Source organism: Sphaerodactylus townsendi, linkage group LG15 (assembly GCF_021028975.2).
Source record: "Sphaerodactylus townsendi isolate TG3544 linkage group LG15, MPM_Stown_v2.3, whole genome shotgun sequence".
Classification (NCBI taxonomy): Eukaryota; Metazoa; Chordata; class Lepidosauria; order Squamata; family Sphaerodactylidae; genus Sphaerodactylus; species Sphaerodactylus townsendi.
In genome coordinates, this window is record NC_059439.1 from 34,064,539 (window position 1) to 34,081,874 (window position 17,336).

Here is a 17,336-nt window from a genome sequence, read left to right on the forward strand (position 1 = left end):
CCCTCAGTGGCCCCTTCCGCACATGCAGAATGATGCACTTTCAATCCATTCTCACAATTGTTTGCAAGTGGATTTTGCTATTCCGCACAGTCAAATCCAGCTGCAAAGCGCCTTGAAAGTGGATTGAAATTGCATTATTCTGCATGTGCGGAAGGGGCCAGTTATAACCTGTCCTGCCTACCAGCAATACATACCCTGTTTCCCCTAATATAAGACATCCCCGAAAAATAAGACATAGTAGAGGTTTTGCTCAAGTGTGAAATATAAGGCATCCCCCGAAAGTAAGACATAGCAAAGTTTTTGTTTGGAAGCATGCCCGACGAACAGAACACAGAAAAATAAGACATCCCCTGAAAATAAGACATAGCGCATCTTTGGGAGCAAAAATTAATATAAGACAGTGTCTTATATTCGGGGAAACACGGTACAGAAGTGGGATAGAGAAGGGCAGGCAGAACTGGATTCCGGGCAGCACTGACCTCATGGAAAGACTCCGTGTGGGCTAGTACCTGTGCAGTGGTGGCGAACCTTTGGCACTCCAGATGTTATGGACTACAATTCCCATCAGCCCCTGCCAGCAGGGGCTGATGGGAATTGTAGTCCATAACATCTGGAGTGCCAAAGGTTCGCCACCACTGTGTTAGGGTAACCAGTATCACGGTTTTCCTGGAATTACAATTGATACCCAGCCAACAGAAATCAATTCGCCTACAGGAAATGGCAGGGTGGACTCACATCTCATCCCCGCTCCAAAGTTTGTCCTCCTCAGGCTCCACCCCCCACCCACAAATCTCCACTAATTTCTTAAACTACAGTTGGCAGCTGCAGTCAACCAGGGTTTGCATTCTTTCAGTCAAGTTAGGGCGAGAACACAGCTGCTCCAGTGGTGGCATTCAAATAATTCAACAACTGGTTCCGGTGGTGGGGTTCAAAGAATTTAACAACTGGTTGTTTACAAGCACCATTTTAACAACCAGTTCTGCTGAAGTGGTGCAAACTGGCTGAATCCCACCACAGGTTCCGTCTTTGGCTGTAGCGTCTATCTCCAGACTTCTGGCCGGATCAGGCTTCTGCCGCTTATCCCCGTTGCTCTGATTGAAGACCCACATCTTGTGACGCACCCCCAAGTGAAGTTCGCTCCAGGACTCCAGACCCATGCCCGATTGCTCTGGCTGAAATCCTTGAGTTCTATAGCAAGCGGCTTATTTGTAGAGGCCAAGGGAAGGGCTGTGGTAGAAACACATGTAGGCGTCACAGAGCAGGCGGCGAGCACACGTGGGCAAGGTCTTGGGGTCCAGGCCCTGCAGCTCTTTCGGGGACATTTCCAGGTAGTCCGCCACCTCTGAACAGGTCGTAACGCGAGGGATGTTGAAGCCATTGAGACCACCTGAAACGCAGAGGAATGAGGGGAGAACAAACGGTGAAGAGTCTGAGATAGCAAAGTGAAGAAGCGAAAAGATACGTGACCATCGCAACATATAGATTAGATGAGGAGGCAAGAGAGGGAAATGGAGGACTGGAAGGGGCCAAAGATGAACATAGAAGAAGAAGAAGAAGAAGAAGAAGAAGAAGAAGAAGAAGAAGAAGAAGAAGAAGAAGAAGAAGAAGAAGAAGAAGAAGAAGAAGAAGAAGAAGAAGAAGAAGAAGAAGAAGGAAGAAGGAAGGAAAGGAAGAAGAAGAGGAAGAAGAAGGAAGGAGGAGGAAGGGAGAAGGAGAAGGAGAAGAAGGAGGAGGAGGAGGAGGAGGAGAAGAAGAAGAAGAAGAAGGAGAAGGAGAAGGAGAAGGAGAAGGAGAAGGAGAAGGAGAAGGAGAAGAAGAAGAAGAAGAAGAAGAAGAAAGAAGAAAGAAGAGGAGGAGGAGGAGGAGGAGGAGGAGGAGGAGGAGGAGGAGTTTGGATTTATACTCCACCTTTCTCTCCAGTAAGGAGACCCAAGGTGGCTTAAAAGCTCCTTTCCCAGCCTCTCCCCACAACAGATACCTTGTGGAGTAGGTGGGGCTGAGAGAGTTTGGAGAGAACTGTGACTAGCCCAAGGTCACAAAGCAGGAATGTAGGAGTGCAGAAACACATCTGGTTCACCAGAGAAGCCTCTGCCACTCAGGTGGAGGAGTGGGGAGTCAAACCTTGTTCTCCAGTTTAGAATCCACCTGCTCTTAACCACCACACCACGCTGGTTGTCAAGAGATAGAGGTACAAACATCCCTAAAGATCCCTAAAGAGTTCTTCCCCCAGGAGTCACAATTCCTGTTCTTCCCAGGACGAGGCTCTTGCCTTCTCCTTGTGGGCTGCTTACCCTCCCGGTCGGCCATGCTGTCAAAGAAGAGCCACTGGTGGACACCAGAGCCGTGGCGGGTAAAGGCTACGTAGTGGCTGGTCTCGATGCAGAGGATGGCAAAGAGTTGCATGGTCTGTCGGGGGATGACGCTGGGCAAATGGCCCAAACGGGAAAGCTCTTCGGGCAGATGCAACGGGCGGGGCTTGTGGCAGCGCCGGGCACGGTGCTTGTGAACCTGTGAAGGTAAGCCAAGTGCCATGAAAATGACATAAAAGGAGAGGGTGAAGAGGGGTCGATGCTCGGCGGTAGAGCGTCAGCATTGCATCAAGACTGCAAAGATTGTCATGCCCTTATATAAAGCCGTGGTGCGACCGCACTTGGAGTACTGTGTCCAGTTCTGGTCGCCACATCTCAAAAAGGATATCGAAGAGACAGAAAAAGTGCAGAGAAGGGCAACGAGGATGATTGAGGGACTGGAGCACCTTCCCCTATGTGAGGACAGGCTGCAGTGTTTGGGACTCTTCAGTTTGGAGAGGAGACGTCTGAGGGGGGATAGGATTGAAGTCTTTTCATAAAATTGTATGGCATGGGAGTAGAAAAATGCTTGGACCAAGAGAGAAGAGATTTTTCTTCTTTTTCTCAACGCATACTAGGAACCAGGGGCATCCATTGAAAATGCTGGGGGGAAGAATTAGGACTAATAAAAGGAAACACTTCTTCACGCAACGTGTGATTGGTGTTTGGAATATGCTGCCCCAGGAGGTGGTGATGGCCACTAACCTGGATAGCTTTAAAAGGGGCTTGGACAGATTTATGGAGGAGAAGTTGATTTATGGCTACCCATCTTGATCCTCTTTGATCTGAGATTGCAAATGCCTTAACAGTCCAGGTGCTCGGGAGCAACAGCCGCAGAAGGCCATTGCTTTCATATCCTGCATGTGAGCTCCCAAAGGTACCTGGTTGGCCACTGCGAATAGCAGAGAACTGGACTAGATGGACTCTGGGCTGATCCAGCTGGCTTGTTCTTATGTTCTTAAGACAGACCCAGGTTGAAAGGATCAGGTAGGAGGCGGAGTAAAAGCCCCCTATTCAAAACTGTGGAGAAACTATTGCCTGTCAGAGCAGAAAATTCAGAGCTTGGTAGACCGAGGGTCGAACTCGGAACAAGGCAACACCATATGCTCCTGAGCTAATAGGTGATCCTGTCGTTCCTTCTTTTGTAGTTCTTCCTCTCTATACTATTTGATCACACCCCCGAAATCTAGCCCTGCTGTATATTTCGAACAGCTTGTTAATTATAATTGCAGATGGATCGTGACAAGAGCAAGGTGCAACTCATTCCCCTCTGTCTATTTTCAAGGCTGTTTCCTTAACATCCCACAAAGTGAGCGTTGTTGTCGGTACTATCCCAACGCTATGGACTCAATCCCTCATATCCTGCTTTACTGTTTGAGGTATCATGATATTAGAACTGATCTGGGAGCTTTACTACCTCTAGAATTTATGTTTCTCGCAGACAAACTAAAAATGTCTAAGCTATTGAACAGCGCTAATGTAGAAATTTCTGAAGCAGTCGCTACATTTTTAATCCATGTTCTACATGATATATAACAATGATTCTGTTTTTGTACTTGGAATGTATGGTACTTTCTGGTTTATGCCTAATAAAGGTTTTTGGATTGGATTGGATTAGTTCTTCCTCACTTCCTTCTGGCACCGGTTCTTGGCACCAACTTTCAGTATTCTCCTTCATTACAAGATGTAAGCAGCTGACTGGACCGGAACGTAGTCTTTTTACAGGCTCTTATAACAGACTGTCATGACCACTCTGTATTCTACAGTCGTTTATGGTTGGATCTTAAGCCCTACATGTCCACTCTGATTTGTTGCAAAGGTTTGACTTGAACGGACAGTAGTTAGTTTCCTGGCTAAACTTGTGCATGCTTCTTGTGGAGGAGTTCTGTGCAGTCACGTGACTAGGGCTTATTCCGCACATGCAGAATAATGCACTTCCAAACTGCTTTCAGTGCTCTTTGAAGCTGTGCGGAATAGCAAAATCCTCTTGCAAACAGTTGTGAAAGTGGTTTGAAAACGCATTATTTTGCGTGTGCGGAAGGGGCCTAGGTTCCACAGGCATATCTAGGAAAAACGTAGCCTGGTGCAAAATCTGAGTTTTTCCTACCCCCTCTCCCCCCCGCCCATATGGACGGCCACCGTCCTCCACCACGACTAAACAACTTTTTTTTGCACTGGGTCTTGAAGTCAGTGTATGGACACGTGGAGAAGGAGGAGGGGTGTGGGGGGCGATTTTCCATCCCCCACGGGACTAAATGGCCGTAGCCCAGGGGCATTTGTCCCCATATGTCCCCCTGTGCGGTACGCCCCTGCTAGGGTCAGGCTCTCGTGGACCAATTCTGCAAAGGGAGGCACTTTCCCTGGGGTGTTGAAGGCTGAAACCATTGTCAGTGGGTTCTAACACAAAGTCTCCCACGCTGAGAAACCGACCCCCACGACATACCTGCTGGCTGCAGGTCTTGCAGAACTGCTTGATGCGTCCAAAACCAAAGCTGTGATCCCCGTAGCAATCCAGACACTCTGTCGCTGCCAGCCCTTGACAGATACAGCACTCCCGAGGGGCTGCAAATGGTTCAGGCAGACACAAGCCAGTCAGTCTCGACAACCAGAGGCGCCTAATGCTTTGAGAGCTGTGAGGCCACTGTGGAAGCACACTTGGATGCTCCATGCAAAAATAACCTCCTGAAAAACCTAACATTGCAGCTTGCAAAGAACATCCGGCTGTGCACAGGACGGATTGGCCAGCACCCTGTGTCCTCACCCTGCCCCCTTCCCCCACAAATCCCCAGAAGGCTTTTGCGCCAGCTTCTGTCTCTTTCCTTACTGTCTTCCAGAAGGTCGGTGAGGTCAAGTTCTAGGCTGGGCTGGATGGTGCAGAAGGCCTTGAAGTTCTTCCCGTTCCTCGGCATTTGCAGGATGAGACAGGAAGGGGCCTGGTGGGGAACAAGGAAGCAACAGGAATGAGCAAGGATGGAAGAAGGGATGCGTTGTTGTCGAGGGACACTTCTGTGGCACTCAGGTACAAATCTGCCGATGACACAACGGTGGTGGGGCTCATCTCTGGAGGGGATGAGTCTGCCTATCGGAGTGAGGTGGACCGACTGCTCTCATGGTGCAGGGAAAATAACCTGGTTCTTAATACTAACAAGACAAAGGAGCTTATAGTGGACTATAGAAGGAATAGCTCAGGAATTCAGCCCTTGACTATAAATGGAGATCAAGTGGAGCGGGTGGCTAGTTTTAAATTTCTGGGCGTTATGATTAAAGAGGACTTGACCTGGGGCGTACAGACTGCCGCGGTGGTTAAGAAGGCCCAGCAAAGACTGTACTATCTGAGACTTTTAAGGAAACAACAACTGGATGGAAAACTCCTGGTGTCCTTTTACCGCTGTGCTATAGAGAGTGTCTTAACCTACTGCATCTGTGTACAGTTCTCCAGTTGCACAGTGGCAGATAGGAAGGTGCTCCAAAGGGTGATCACTACTGCACAGAGGATTATCGGCTGCCCTCTCCCCTCCTTCGGGAACTCTATAATTCCCGAAGCCTAAAGAAAGCCCAAAATATTCTGAGAGACCCGTCTCATCCAGCACACTCTCTTTTTGAACTGTTACCATCCGGCAGACGATACAGGTCAATCAAAACTAGGACAAAGAGGCTTAGAGACAGCTTCTACTCTAGACCTGTGGCTATGCTAAACTCCGCAGCTTCGTGTTGATGTGTTTGGGGCTGTGTAGGGATGGGTGGAGGAAGGGGAAAGTGAGGATGGGGGATGAGTCTGAAATTGTGTGCATCGAGGAATGCTGCTGTAAATTTCGTTGTGCGTGCACAATGACAATAAAATGCTTATGCTTATGCTTACTATTCCGCAGAGTTGTCATAAAAACTGCGGAGTTGAATCTAGCAGATCCATTCCCTCAATAGTAGACCTTCCCCTGTCGTAAGAAGAACTACCTCATATACAACTTGTGGAACAATTTCCTTTCGTGGTCCATCACACATTGCCTTATATTGGGTTGAACGCTGCTGTCCTAATGATGGAGCTTTCACCTGGTACGAAAGCTTTACTCCAGTGAAAAATGAATGTTCCACTAGTAGAAGGTTCCACTATTAGCAGAACCTTTGTAATTCACTGAATTCATAATTTGTACTGTCCACCAGTTAAGGTAGCCTTCCAAACCTCTCTCTGTGTGCCTGTTACAGTTTTAACTGGAAGTATCCTGTCATTTTTAGAAGAAGAAGAAGAAGAAGAAGAAGAAGAAGAAGAAGAGGAGGAGGAGGAGGAGTTTGGATTTATATCCCCCCTTTCTCTTCTGCAGGAGACTCAAAGGGGCTGACAATCTCCTTGCCCTTCCCCCCTAACAACAAACACCCTGTGAGGTAGGTGGGGCTGAGAGAGCTCTGAGAAGCTGGGACTAGCCCAAGGTCACCCAGCTGGCGTGTTTGGGAGTGTACAGGCTAATCTGAATTCCCCAGATAAGGGGAATCAAACCCGGTTCCTCCAGATTAGATACACGAGCTCTTAATCTCCTATGCCACTGCTGCTCCCTTTTAGCTGCCTTCATAGCCTGCTTCTAGCTTGCGGAATGGTCTCCTCGAGATATTTTAAATTGGGGAGCTCCAAACTATGTCTGCCATCAGAATTCATAACGAAATTAAATCTGTTTTAGTTGAACGAGAGAAACTGGAAATGTTGCAGGGGGGGGGGAGCTGCTTTCCACAGGCCTTGGGAATTGTCCGATCAGGTCACTGTGCCAACTATCTGTACATTCTGTGCAATCCCAAACAACGCAGAGCGTACACTTTGGCTCGTTTTAACGCTCTGCCTAACGCTATGACTCTTGGCAGGTATAATAACACTCCATATGAGAACAGGTTATGTCAATGTAATATGGCCGTTGCTGAGACTGTTCAACATGTACCATTGGAATGTCCAATATACGAGTCGTTACGCTCTATGCACATCTGTCCATTGATAGAGAGCTCAAACGCTGTCAGGCCACCATCTGTTATGAATTTTCTACTCAACGGTTCCTGTGATCTTGTATGTGAGAATGTTGCAAGTTTTTTGAGGCACTATTTGGTCAGGCGCAATCATTGCCTACATAGTACTAACGGCTAAATTATTTTATGTGTGCGGTTTACAAGGCATGGTTGTGAATGTTCAACGTTGTTTTAATGTATTTTAATGTTTGAATGTCTCAGTTAGTAGATAAATGCCCCTTTTTACTAACTCTGTAATTTATAATGCCAATAAAGGCTTTGGAATTGGAATTGGAAATTGGGGAGCTGAGTTGTTATTGATGACTATTAGGTTGCTGGAAACATAGTACTACTTTTTAAAAAAATATATATCTCACGAGCCACTTTGATCTGGCCTCAGACTATGGGATGGAGCAAGTAAAGAGCCTGTGCGGTGCAGGCAAAATGACGGTGCTACCATCCTTCTGTATCTCACCTCTGTGAACTTGAGGTCTGCAGTGACAAGCGACCCTTCCAGGAGTTGCTGAACAGTGGGCACCGCCTGGGTTGGGTGCCCCTCGGTGAAGATCTGGTAGAAAATGCATCCGTGGGGGTCCTTACCAGCCGAGCTTGGGGGGGAAAGGAGAGAGAAAAGGATGAGAAGGGGAGAAGCTAATATGAATGAGGGGTGCGGAGAATATGAAACAAGGGGGAATAAGAGAAGATAAGGCCCCTTCTGCACACGCAAAATAATGCATTTTCAAACCACTTTCACAACTGTTTGCAAGTGGATTTTGCTTTTCCGCACAGCTTCAAAGAGCACTGAAAGCAGTTTGAAAGTGCATTATTCTGGATGTGCGGAATGAGCCTAAGATAGTTACAGTCAACGGGGGTCCCAAATAGTTTTCCCCCTTCCCCAATTAAGTTATCATCCCCTACACACACATTTTGTAACATAAGCTACTGCACAATAAACAACAATGAACACAATAATAAATCTAATAAATAATAAGATGCAGGGTAGAGCAGAATGAACTAACTGAATTTATTACAATCATAGATCAGTAGTATATTTACCAAAAGTGACTTTAAAAAACTTTACCTTCCTAAAGGTCCACACAGTTATGTTTTCTTTATGAGGACCCTGAGAGTGTTCTTAAACTCAGAACTCTACTCAACCCTATTCAGTGGGGATAATTCCCAGGAAAGTATTTTTGGAATGGCATCGTATCAAATTTATTTAGGTTTTTTAAAAAGTGGCTTATTGTCCTCAAGTCATAATCAGTGGTGGGATCCAAAAATTTTAGTAACAGGTTCCCATGGTGGTGGGATTCAAACAGTGGCGTAGCACCAATGGGGCTGGGCGGGGCACGACGGGGGTGTGGCCAGGCATTCCAGGGGCGGGGCATTAATAATTTCTCTGTTACTGTAAAAAAACTCTTACTGTAAAAAAAAAGTTCCTAATTTCCAGCTGGTATCTTTCTGTCCATAATTTAAACTCATTATAGCAAGTCCTATCGTCTACTGCCAACAGAAACAACTACTTCTCCTCTAATTGACTGCCTGTCAAATACTTAATACTTTCAAATACTTCATTTTGTTTTTAGAAATCAAAAGAAGGATACTTTCCTTAAACAAGGAACTTGGCCATATTACTAAAACATGTTTTTAAAAAAGCCCAACAGGGAGAATGATCCCGTTTTCTACCTTCGCTAACCAGCCACATAGGAAACAACAGGACTTTATGATTTTTGGACCTAATGGAATTTCTAACGGAAAAGCAGACCCAATTAGTAACCCCCTCTCAGCACACACAAATAATTAGTAACCCACTCTCGGGAACTGGTGAGAACCTGCTGGATCCCACCTCTGGTCATAATGCTAAGATTAAAAGAACATCAATGTGAGGAGAGTCCACTATGAGCCCCCAAGCGCTCGACGTAACGTAAGTGTTCAGCGTGGGATAAGTTTTGCATCTTAAGTGGAATGCTGAACTTCAGAAACACTTCAGGCTATTTGCTAATCAACATCCAAGCTGAATACATCCCATTCTTGATCATTTCCTCAGCATAACTCATCTGACCAGATAACGAAAATAACAACGGCATCAGGTGACATTTGGGAACACCCGGATTTGTCAATGTGTCATGAAAGGAATTTCTGAGAAAAACAGGTTACAAACAGGTGGGAGGTGGCAGTTGAAAAAGGGACCCCATCGTCTTTCTTTGGTGCTTGGGGATTGCGGGGGGGAGGGGGGTCACTCACCGAATCTGGAAGAGGGGATCCATTTTCAGGACTCGGAACAACAAGGTGAGAAATTCTTCTGGGTCTGTAGTGAGAAAGAAGAAGAAGAGTTTGGATTTATGCCCTCCCTTTCTCTCCTGTAAGGAGACTCAAAGGGGCTGACAATCTCCTCCCCCCCACCGCCAACAAACACCCTGTGAGGTGTGTGGAGCTGAGAGAACTCCAAAGAACTGTGACTACCCCAAGATCACCCAGCTGGCGCGGGTTGTAGTGCACAGGCTAACGCAGTTCCCCAGATAAGCCTCTTCAGCTCAAGTGGCAGAGCGGGGAATCAAACCCCGGTTTTTCAGATTAGAGTGCACCTGCTCTTAACCACTATGCCACTGCTGCCCTGGTGAAGATATGTCAGCAGAAGAGGCAATGTCTGCCCAGTCCTCACCAATGCCTCTCATTCAAACACACCAGCCACTCCGCCACACAGTGGCTGTACTGCGTTCTCTCTCTCACACACATGCACACGTGCTTTTCACCAACCTTTCTCTTCACTTGTGAAGCCTGAAGAATGTCCGGCAGTTTCCAGAACTTTCCGCAGCGCCATGACTTTGGTAGCACAGACGTAGCCATTCCTGCCCAGAGAAGAGGGAAAGAAATACTGCATCACCTCCAGATTTACTTCTGGAACACTTTTTGGAGGTACTGATGCCCAGCTCTGCTGCCTGAGCTGTGGAGGCTTATCTGGGGAATTCAGATTAGCCTGTGCACTCCCACACACGCCAGCTGGGTGACCTTGGGCTAGTCACAGCTTCTCGGCGCTCTCTCAGCCCCACCTACCTCACAGGGTGTGTGTTGTGAGGGGGGAAGGGCAAGGAGATTGTCAGCCCCTTCGAGTCACCTACAGGAGGGAAAGGGGGATATAAATCCAAACTCTTCTTCTTCTTCTATTGTTGCAGTCACGAAAGGAAAGTAGCTCACCATTTATTATATATATTAGTGAAACATGCAAATATGTATGCACATCTGCTCACTTTACACACACACCCAAGTTTGATGTGAACATTCTGGAGTGAATTTGCAGAAAAATTACATTGTTAGAGGTGACTTTGGGATCCTACGTCCAAACTAGTTCCAGCACTCACCTGACAACTGTTGGTGTCACCCTTTAGCACAGGGGATTCAACACACATTGAAGTTCCAGGGCTAGACGTGAACATTTGCCAAACTCACCTGCGCAAAGGGTTGACTATCTCCGTCCTCAACAGGTCCCGCGTCTCGGTATAAGACTCTCCGTCGTTCTTGTCTGCCGGACGGAGCATCATTGAGTCCAGCACCGAGGAGAACGTAAACATACTAAAAAATAAGAGAGAGAAGCAGTAGAGATTTCCGGTTCCAGCAGCTGTGAGTAACACGCGTCTGTAAAAAAGCTCTTACTGCCTTCCTTTATCTACTATTTTAATAGTGACATTTAATGGAGACAAATTAGAAGAGGATATCTACTTTCTTATTTTTTAATCTCTACTTTAAAGGACTTTGAGGATTTAAGAAGGAAGTTAAAATTAATTTTATTACTTTTATTACTTCAACTGTTTTAACTATGGAAGTTTCAAGCCACAAACTCTCTCGTTTGCAATGTTTTAACAACCTTTACAACTCCAAACGACAGATATTTATCCATCTTGACCTTAAAAATTTAAAACGTAGTGATAGCAAATGAAAGAGAAGCAGTAGCCGCATCCATGCCCAGTTCTGAATAAAGAGTAGCATTCCTGGGGAGCAAGGGATTTAGCAGAGACGACTGAGTTCAAATTGCTGCTGCACAATTTCTGCAACCAGTTTTGATGGGAGACACACTATGGAAAACTATGGAATGTTGTGTGAGGTGGGGTTAAAGAGGACAGCCTTCTACCTCTGAGGCCCTTTCCACAGTGCGGAAAGGGCGCTCCCCCACCAGCAGGAATTCTGCCATGGAGGGGTGGGGCCCGTTCGCACCGGAGCGTGCGAGCGGTCCCTGCAGAGGCCAGCGCGGGAGAGGCGGTTCCGCATGGAGCTGCCTCTTCCCCGTCCCTCTCCCACTCACCTCGTCGCCTTCGTCGCCCTGCTGGACTGCTAAGACCCGCCCACGCTGCCCTGTGACCTCCAGGGGTTGGAGGACAGCGAGGGAGTGTCTCAGCAGTCCAGTAGAGCGACGAAGGCGACGAGGTGAGTGGGAGAGGGACGGGGAAAACAGCGTGTTCCCGGCGGTGCCATTTGCACCGCGCCGCCGGGAATGCACTGTTTTCCAAAAACCTCTCTCCAGAAGGGAGGTTTTTGGAGGCGGCCTGACGCTGCCCTGGGGGTGGAGGAGGGGAGCCAGGTCGGCGCTGCTGCATTTTAGCAGCGCCGCCTGTGCGAACGGCTCCCTGGGGACAGCGTTTTTGCCGTCCCCAGGGCGCCGTAAATGGCCCGTGCGGAAAGGGCCTGAGCGTGGTTGAATCTCCTTCTTTGGAGGCTTTTTAAAGAGAGGCTGGATGGCCATCTGTCAGGAGTGCTTTGCTTGTGTGTTCCTGCATTGCAGGGGGTTTGACTTGAGGGCCCTTGTGGTCTCTTCCACCTCTATGATATTCTGAGTGCAAGGGGGAAAGCTGATCACCAAAGACTCCTTCACTGTTAGCTTGCCGGACTCTACAAGCACGTACAACACGCATTCCCCATTCCACCAGAGGGGCTCTCACGTGTGACCCTGTGCTCACCAGAAAAGCGTGGCATCCAGATAACAGGAGTTGCAATGCCCCTGGATTCCTTTCTTCCATCCCAAGAGATGCTTCATGCTGGCATCGCCCAACGGTGGCGGTGGAGTGTCCTCTTCTACTTTCGCACTAGCGTACACATGGAAATCTGGAGAGAGAAGGGTGCGCACAGGTCTTTGTGTGAACCATGTTGGGTTCTCCTCGGCCCAAACCAAAGGGAAACTGTTTCTGTTGTTCCAACTAATCGCATCTGCCCAGAGGGATCAGAGAATGGACATCGAGGATGGATACAGAGGACCCAATGTGGTACAGTCATTTGAGTCCCAGCCTAGATCTGGGGAGAGACAGATTCAAATCCCTACTCAACCAACAACAACCACCACCACCACCACCTTTATTTGGCATTTAAAAATAGGTTCTAGAGCGTTGCCAGACATTTTTGAAATACAAATCAAGAGTACATTCAAAACGCAGACAGGAAGACTGTATATAGCAGTATACATTACTTAGAAAGTTCTGTCACTTGTAAAAGAAATTTTGCTACTTTTTCCAAGAACATGACATCTGTGTTGTTTAACAGAAGCTCCAAAACAGAGCAGTCAGAGTCACTTTCAGATTTGTCTAGGGCCAGCCTGGGAGAGAAATCCCTAATGCCCACATATCTCGGACAGTCAAGAATAATGTGAGCAAGAGTCTCCACTTGATTTTTACAGTGTGGACAAACCCGATCCTGGAGAGGGATGGATAAGTAACGACCCTTTGTAATGGCCAATGGGAAGGTATTGGATCTGGCCCTTATTCCTACTCAACCAAGAAATTCACTGGGTGTCTTTGAGTCACTCACTCCCTCTTAGCTAAGGTGACCAGATGGTCACCTTTGTGAACCGGGACGGGGGGTAGGTGGCCGCGCGCACGGCCGCAGGAGCGCACTGCCTTCTGGGGTGCTGCTGTTTCCCGCCCTGTGACAGGGCAGGAAACGGCAAGCCCCAGAAGGCCGTGCTCCTGTGGCCACGCGCACGGGGGAGGCTGCCACACTGCCTTGCGCCCCAGAAGGCAGTGCGGCAGCCTCCCAAAAATTGGGACAATTTAAATAACCCGCGGGATGCGGGACAAATTGTTTGAAGGCGGGACCTGTTCCGCCAAAAGCGTGACGTCTGGTCAGCCTGCTCTTAGCTGAATCGATCTCATAGGGCAGTTGTGAGACCACAGTAAGACAACCAAGTATCCTGTCCTGGGGTTTCCTCAGATAAAATGTATTGATTTCATCGTAGACTGTCTTGAATACCAATAAACTGACAATTTAAAAAGTAAGTAATTTTTAAACAAATCAAATCAACAAAATACTAGAAGTACAGCAAAGCCTGCTAACAATATTAAAAGTAGTAAAATAGTGAACAGTAAAACCAGGTTAAGTGAAATGACCAAAACAACTACACATACACAACCCTAGCACTAAAATTGGGAAAGACAATCATTGGCCCCTTCCGCACATGCGGAATAATGCATTTTCAATCCACTTCCAATCCACTTTGCAGCTGGATTTTACTGTGCGGAATAGCAAAATCCACTTGCAAACAATTCTGGAAGTGGATTGAAACTTCAGTGTTCGGCATGTGCGGAAGGGGCCATAACGATGTACTGGTTACAATGTTACAAATCCATTTTAGTTCAGGCTACCCTCCTAAGCCTGTGCCGTACCCAGGGAATTGCACCGTAAAACAGGATTCTCCAGATTCTGCTCCAGGCCAAAACGGGAGTCGGGCCGACAGCGACGCAACTTGACAAAGAGGGCCTTGTTGGGTGGGCAGTGAAAATAGCGGACCCCTCTGTACTGTCCGTCTGTGCAGCTCGGAGACAGCGGCTCCTCCTAAGAAACACACACAAAGCAGATACGACTTCATATCACATTCGTTCCATCTACTCCCTGAAGAGGTGAGAGGGGTCTCTGCCTTGTATATGACCCTAATAGTTGAGGCTTTGTGGTTATTTGTGATATATTTTGTGATATTTTATGTGTTTTTTGTTACGGATGTATATTTTCTCCATAGATTTTTATGCATAGCTTTTTATTATCTCCTATATAGTTATATATTGTTTGTTTGTTTGTTTGTTTGTTTGTTTGTTTGTTTGTTTGTTTGTTTGTTTGTTCCACTTTTATACCGCCCTCCCCCGAAGGGCTCAGGGCTGTTTACAACATAATACATACAAGTGGATAATAAGATAAAATACTAAAATTTATTATCTCTTGTATATTGTTATCTATTTATTATCTCCTGTATATTGTCAATCTCCTGTATATTGTTAAAGTAGGCTATGACACACTGTCATGTCCAATCCTCCCCCGGGGTGGAGGGGTAGTCTGTACATTAAGCCGCCATCTTGATCGGTTAGGTTTATTTGTTGTTTAATATGGCTATATTTTCATCTGTAAATCTATTTGTTCGACAGCTTTTGTTGTTGTTATGTGTATTTGTACACCGCCCAGAGCCCTTTGGAGGTGGGCGGTATAGCAAATTTAATAAATAACAATAATAATAATTATTATTAAGAGTAAAACACAGTGCAATAAAATGAATATTTAACATATTTCAATAGATATCTGTTAGATTTTCCAACCTATCTGTCTGTCTGTCTGTCTATCTGTTTAATCAAATTTATATACCGCCCTCCCCCGAAGGGCTCAGGGCGGTGTCCAACATCATTCATACCATTCAAATCAATTAAAACAATTACTACCCATAATTAAAAGAACCATATATAAATGGCAGATGGCTTCAAATTCTCACCCCTCCCCCTTTCTTGTGCCCACGTTCTACCCTATCCCCTCATTTGGCCTCACCAACTCCAGACCAGCAATCGTTTCATCCATGTCAGGCAGAGCTCCAATCCAGCGGATCACCCCGTAGATGGGTGGATCGTTCACTTCCACCATGGAGTTGATCTCCAGGAGAAGGTGGTCAAACTGTTCATCCTCTTCCTCCTCCTCATCTTCACTCGCCTCCTCCTCTTTGGCCCTCTCGCCGTTCCCGCCTTTTTGCTTCTCTGAGCTGAGGGAACGGAGCAGCGATGGCGGTTCCTTGGGGGAACACCCCTCCATCCTCGGGGGGTACCGGATGGATGGGGGGGATGAGCAATCAAAAAAGGCGGAGCTGAGGGGGGAGGAACGGCTGCCCAAAACCTCAGGGCTTCTGTCAGGCTGTTCTGTAGCAGGAGAAAAGATCATCAAATAAGTTAATTTTTTTCATCTTGACATTTTTCCAAGAAGCTCAGGGTGGCTTATGAAACTCTGACCCTTCAATTTCCCATCTCACGTCAGTCGAAGAATGGAGGCTAGGGCAACAGTACAGTACAGTACAGTAAACCTTTATTAGGCATAAATAGTTCTACATACAGTATAAGAACATAAGAACATAAGAACTAGCCTGCTGGATCAGACCAGAGTCCATCTAGTCCAGCATTCTGCTACTCGCAATGGCCCACCAGGTGCCTTTGGGAGCTCACATGCAGGATGTGAAAGCAAGGGCCTTCTGCTGCTGCTGCTCCTGAGCACCTGGTCTGCTAAGGCATTTGCAATCTGAGATCAAGGAGGTATGTTCATATCATAAATAACAATACAACTATAGAAACCCAATGCACAAAGTTAGGCTAAACTATACACAGACTTTCTGGAGACCTATTTTTATGTCCAGATGTTAATTAACATCAATTCTATCTATCTATCTATCTATCTATCTATCTATCTATCTATCTATCTATCTATCTATCTATCTATCTATCTATCTATCTATCTATCTATCTATCTATCTATCTATCTATCTATCTATCTATCTATCTATCTATCTATCTATCTATCTATCTATCTGATTTTATGGACTGCCTTATCCCCGAAGGGCTCTAATAACTTCTCACATTTGTTACAATGATTTAAGCCTCAGACATTACATTAATGTGATTGAAGAATTTGGTAGATCGAGAATCACATTTTAATACCGTCTTTGCGATATTATTTCAGCTACCGTGTTTCCCCGAAAATAAGACAGTGTCTTATATTAATTTTTGCTCCCAAAGATGCGCTATGTCTTATTTTCAGGGGATGTCTTATTTTTCTGTGTTCTGTTCGTCGGGCATGCTTCCAAACAAAAACTTTGCTACGTCTTACTTTCGGGGGATGCCTTATATTTCGCACTTCAGCAAAACCTCTACTACATCTTATTTTCAGGGGATGTCTTATATTCAGGGAAACAGGGTAGCAACCTTAGAGGTTATCTCAGAAGATGCATCATTTAGTAAATAATTCACTACATATGCCGAAGGCAAATTTGTTTTGGCTTTAAGAATCAGGGTTATATAGTGACTACGTAGTGCGGAGTGTAGCTGACATTCTAAAAGGATATGCTGAATTGTATCCCCGGCGTTTACAGAGCGCGGGCATCGTCTATCAGCGAGTAAAACACCTGGAAATCTCCCGATCGTAACTTTAGAAGGAAAGGCGTTTACTCTGGCAAGCATAAATGCTCTGCAATGAGATGGACTGTCGAGGCTAGAGAAGGGCCAGGCCAACATGTTTCCCACCATTGCAGTGAAACGGAAAAAAACACCACCACAGTGTATTCTCATACATGATGCAAACCTAGATGGTCCCCTCATTCTATGAGAATCTAGACTTACCTTTGTGTACTTTAGAAATCGGCAAGAGAATCCCGTACTCTGGTGCTGGGATACGACAAAGTTTGCTCTCTTTGAAATAGCCATCCCAGGAGCCAACCGGCTGGTCCTAGGACAAGTTGTAAACATGTCAGTAGTTGCTTCTGGGGCAAGAAGGTCGCCAGAACATTGCATTCAAATACTAAGCAATGCAGTTGTCAAGCTAAGCACCGAGGCCGTGGACCAATAACCTCCTGGTTTCTGGGGGTCAGGTGATACCAGAGAGCCAATCCCATGCCACTACATGATGCATAAATCCAGCCACCAGCCTCAGTCACTAATTTATCCCTGAACGGAGTCTAGAAGCCTCTCTTGCAGAGAGTTCCTCTGCCCACACACAGATTTCCTCTGTCCTTAT

At 46.4% G+C, this 17,336-nt stretch overlaps 1 protein-coding gene across 2 annotated transcripts in view; it reads right to left on the minus strand.

Moving 5' to 3' along the window:
- Positions 1-301: 301 nt before the first annotated feature.
- LOC125443950 (ubiquitin carboxyl-terminal hydrolase CYLD-like) overlaps positions 302-17,336 on the minus strand; it is a 20,268-nt gene continuing 3,233 nt past the window's right edge. Inside the window, exons 3-15 of one of the 2 annotated variants that reach the window (XR_007246211.1) lie at positions 16,943-17,048; positions 15,114-15,475; positions 13,973-14,141; positions 12,278-12,422; positions 10,776-10,898; positions 10,086-10,177; positions 9,573-9,636; positions 7,804-7,936; positions 5,173-5,281; positions 4,792-4,910; positions 2,292-2,508; positions 651-1,387; positions 302-528 (exon numbers count right to left, since the gene is read on the minus strand). Coding sequence is in view for 1 of the 2 variants with exons in the window: in XM_048516360.1 (XP_048372317.1) it covers positions 1,203-1,387; positions 2,292-2,508; positions 4,792-4,910; positions 5,173-5,281; positions 7,804-7,936; positions 9,573-9,636; positions 10,086-10,177; positions 10,776-10,898; positions 12,278-12,422; positions 13,973-14,141; positions 15,114-15,475; positions 16,943-17,048 (1,824 nt within the window). In the remaining variant the exon portion in view is untranslated. Of the gene's footprint in view, positions 529-616; positions 1,388-2,291; positions 2,509-4,791; positions 4,911-5,172; positions 5,282-7,803; positions 7,937-9,572; positions 9,637-10,085; positions 10,178-10,775; positions 10,899-12,277; positions 12,423-13,972; positions 14,142-15,113; positions 15,476-16,942; positions 17,049-17,336 lie in introns of those variants that run through there. The other variant, XM_048516360.1, reaches the window with a different exon arrangement.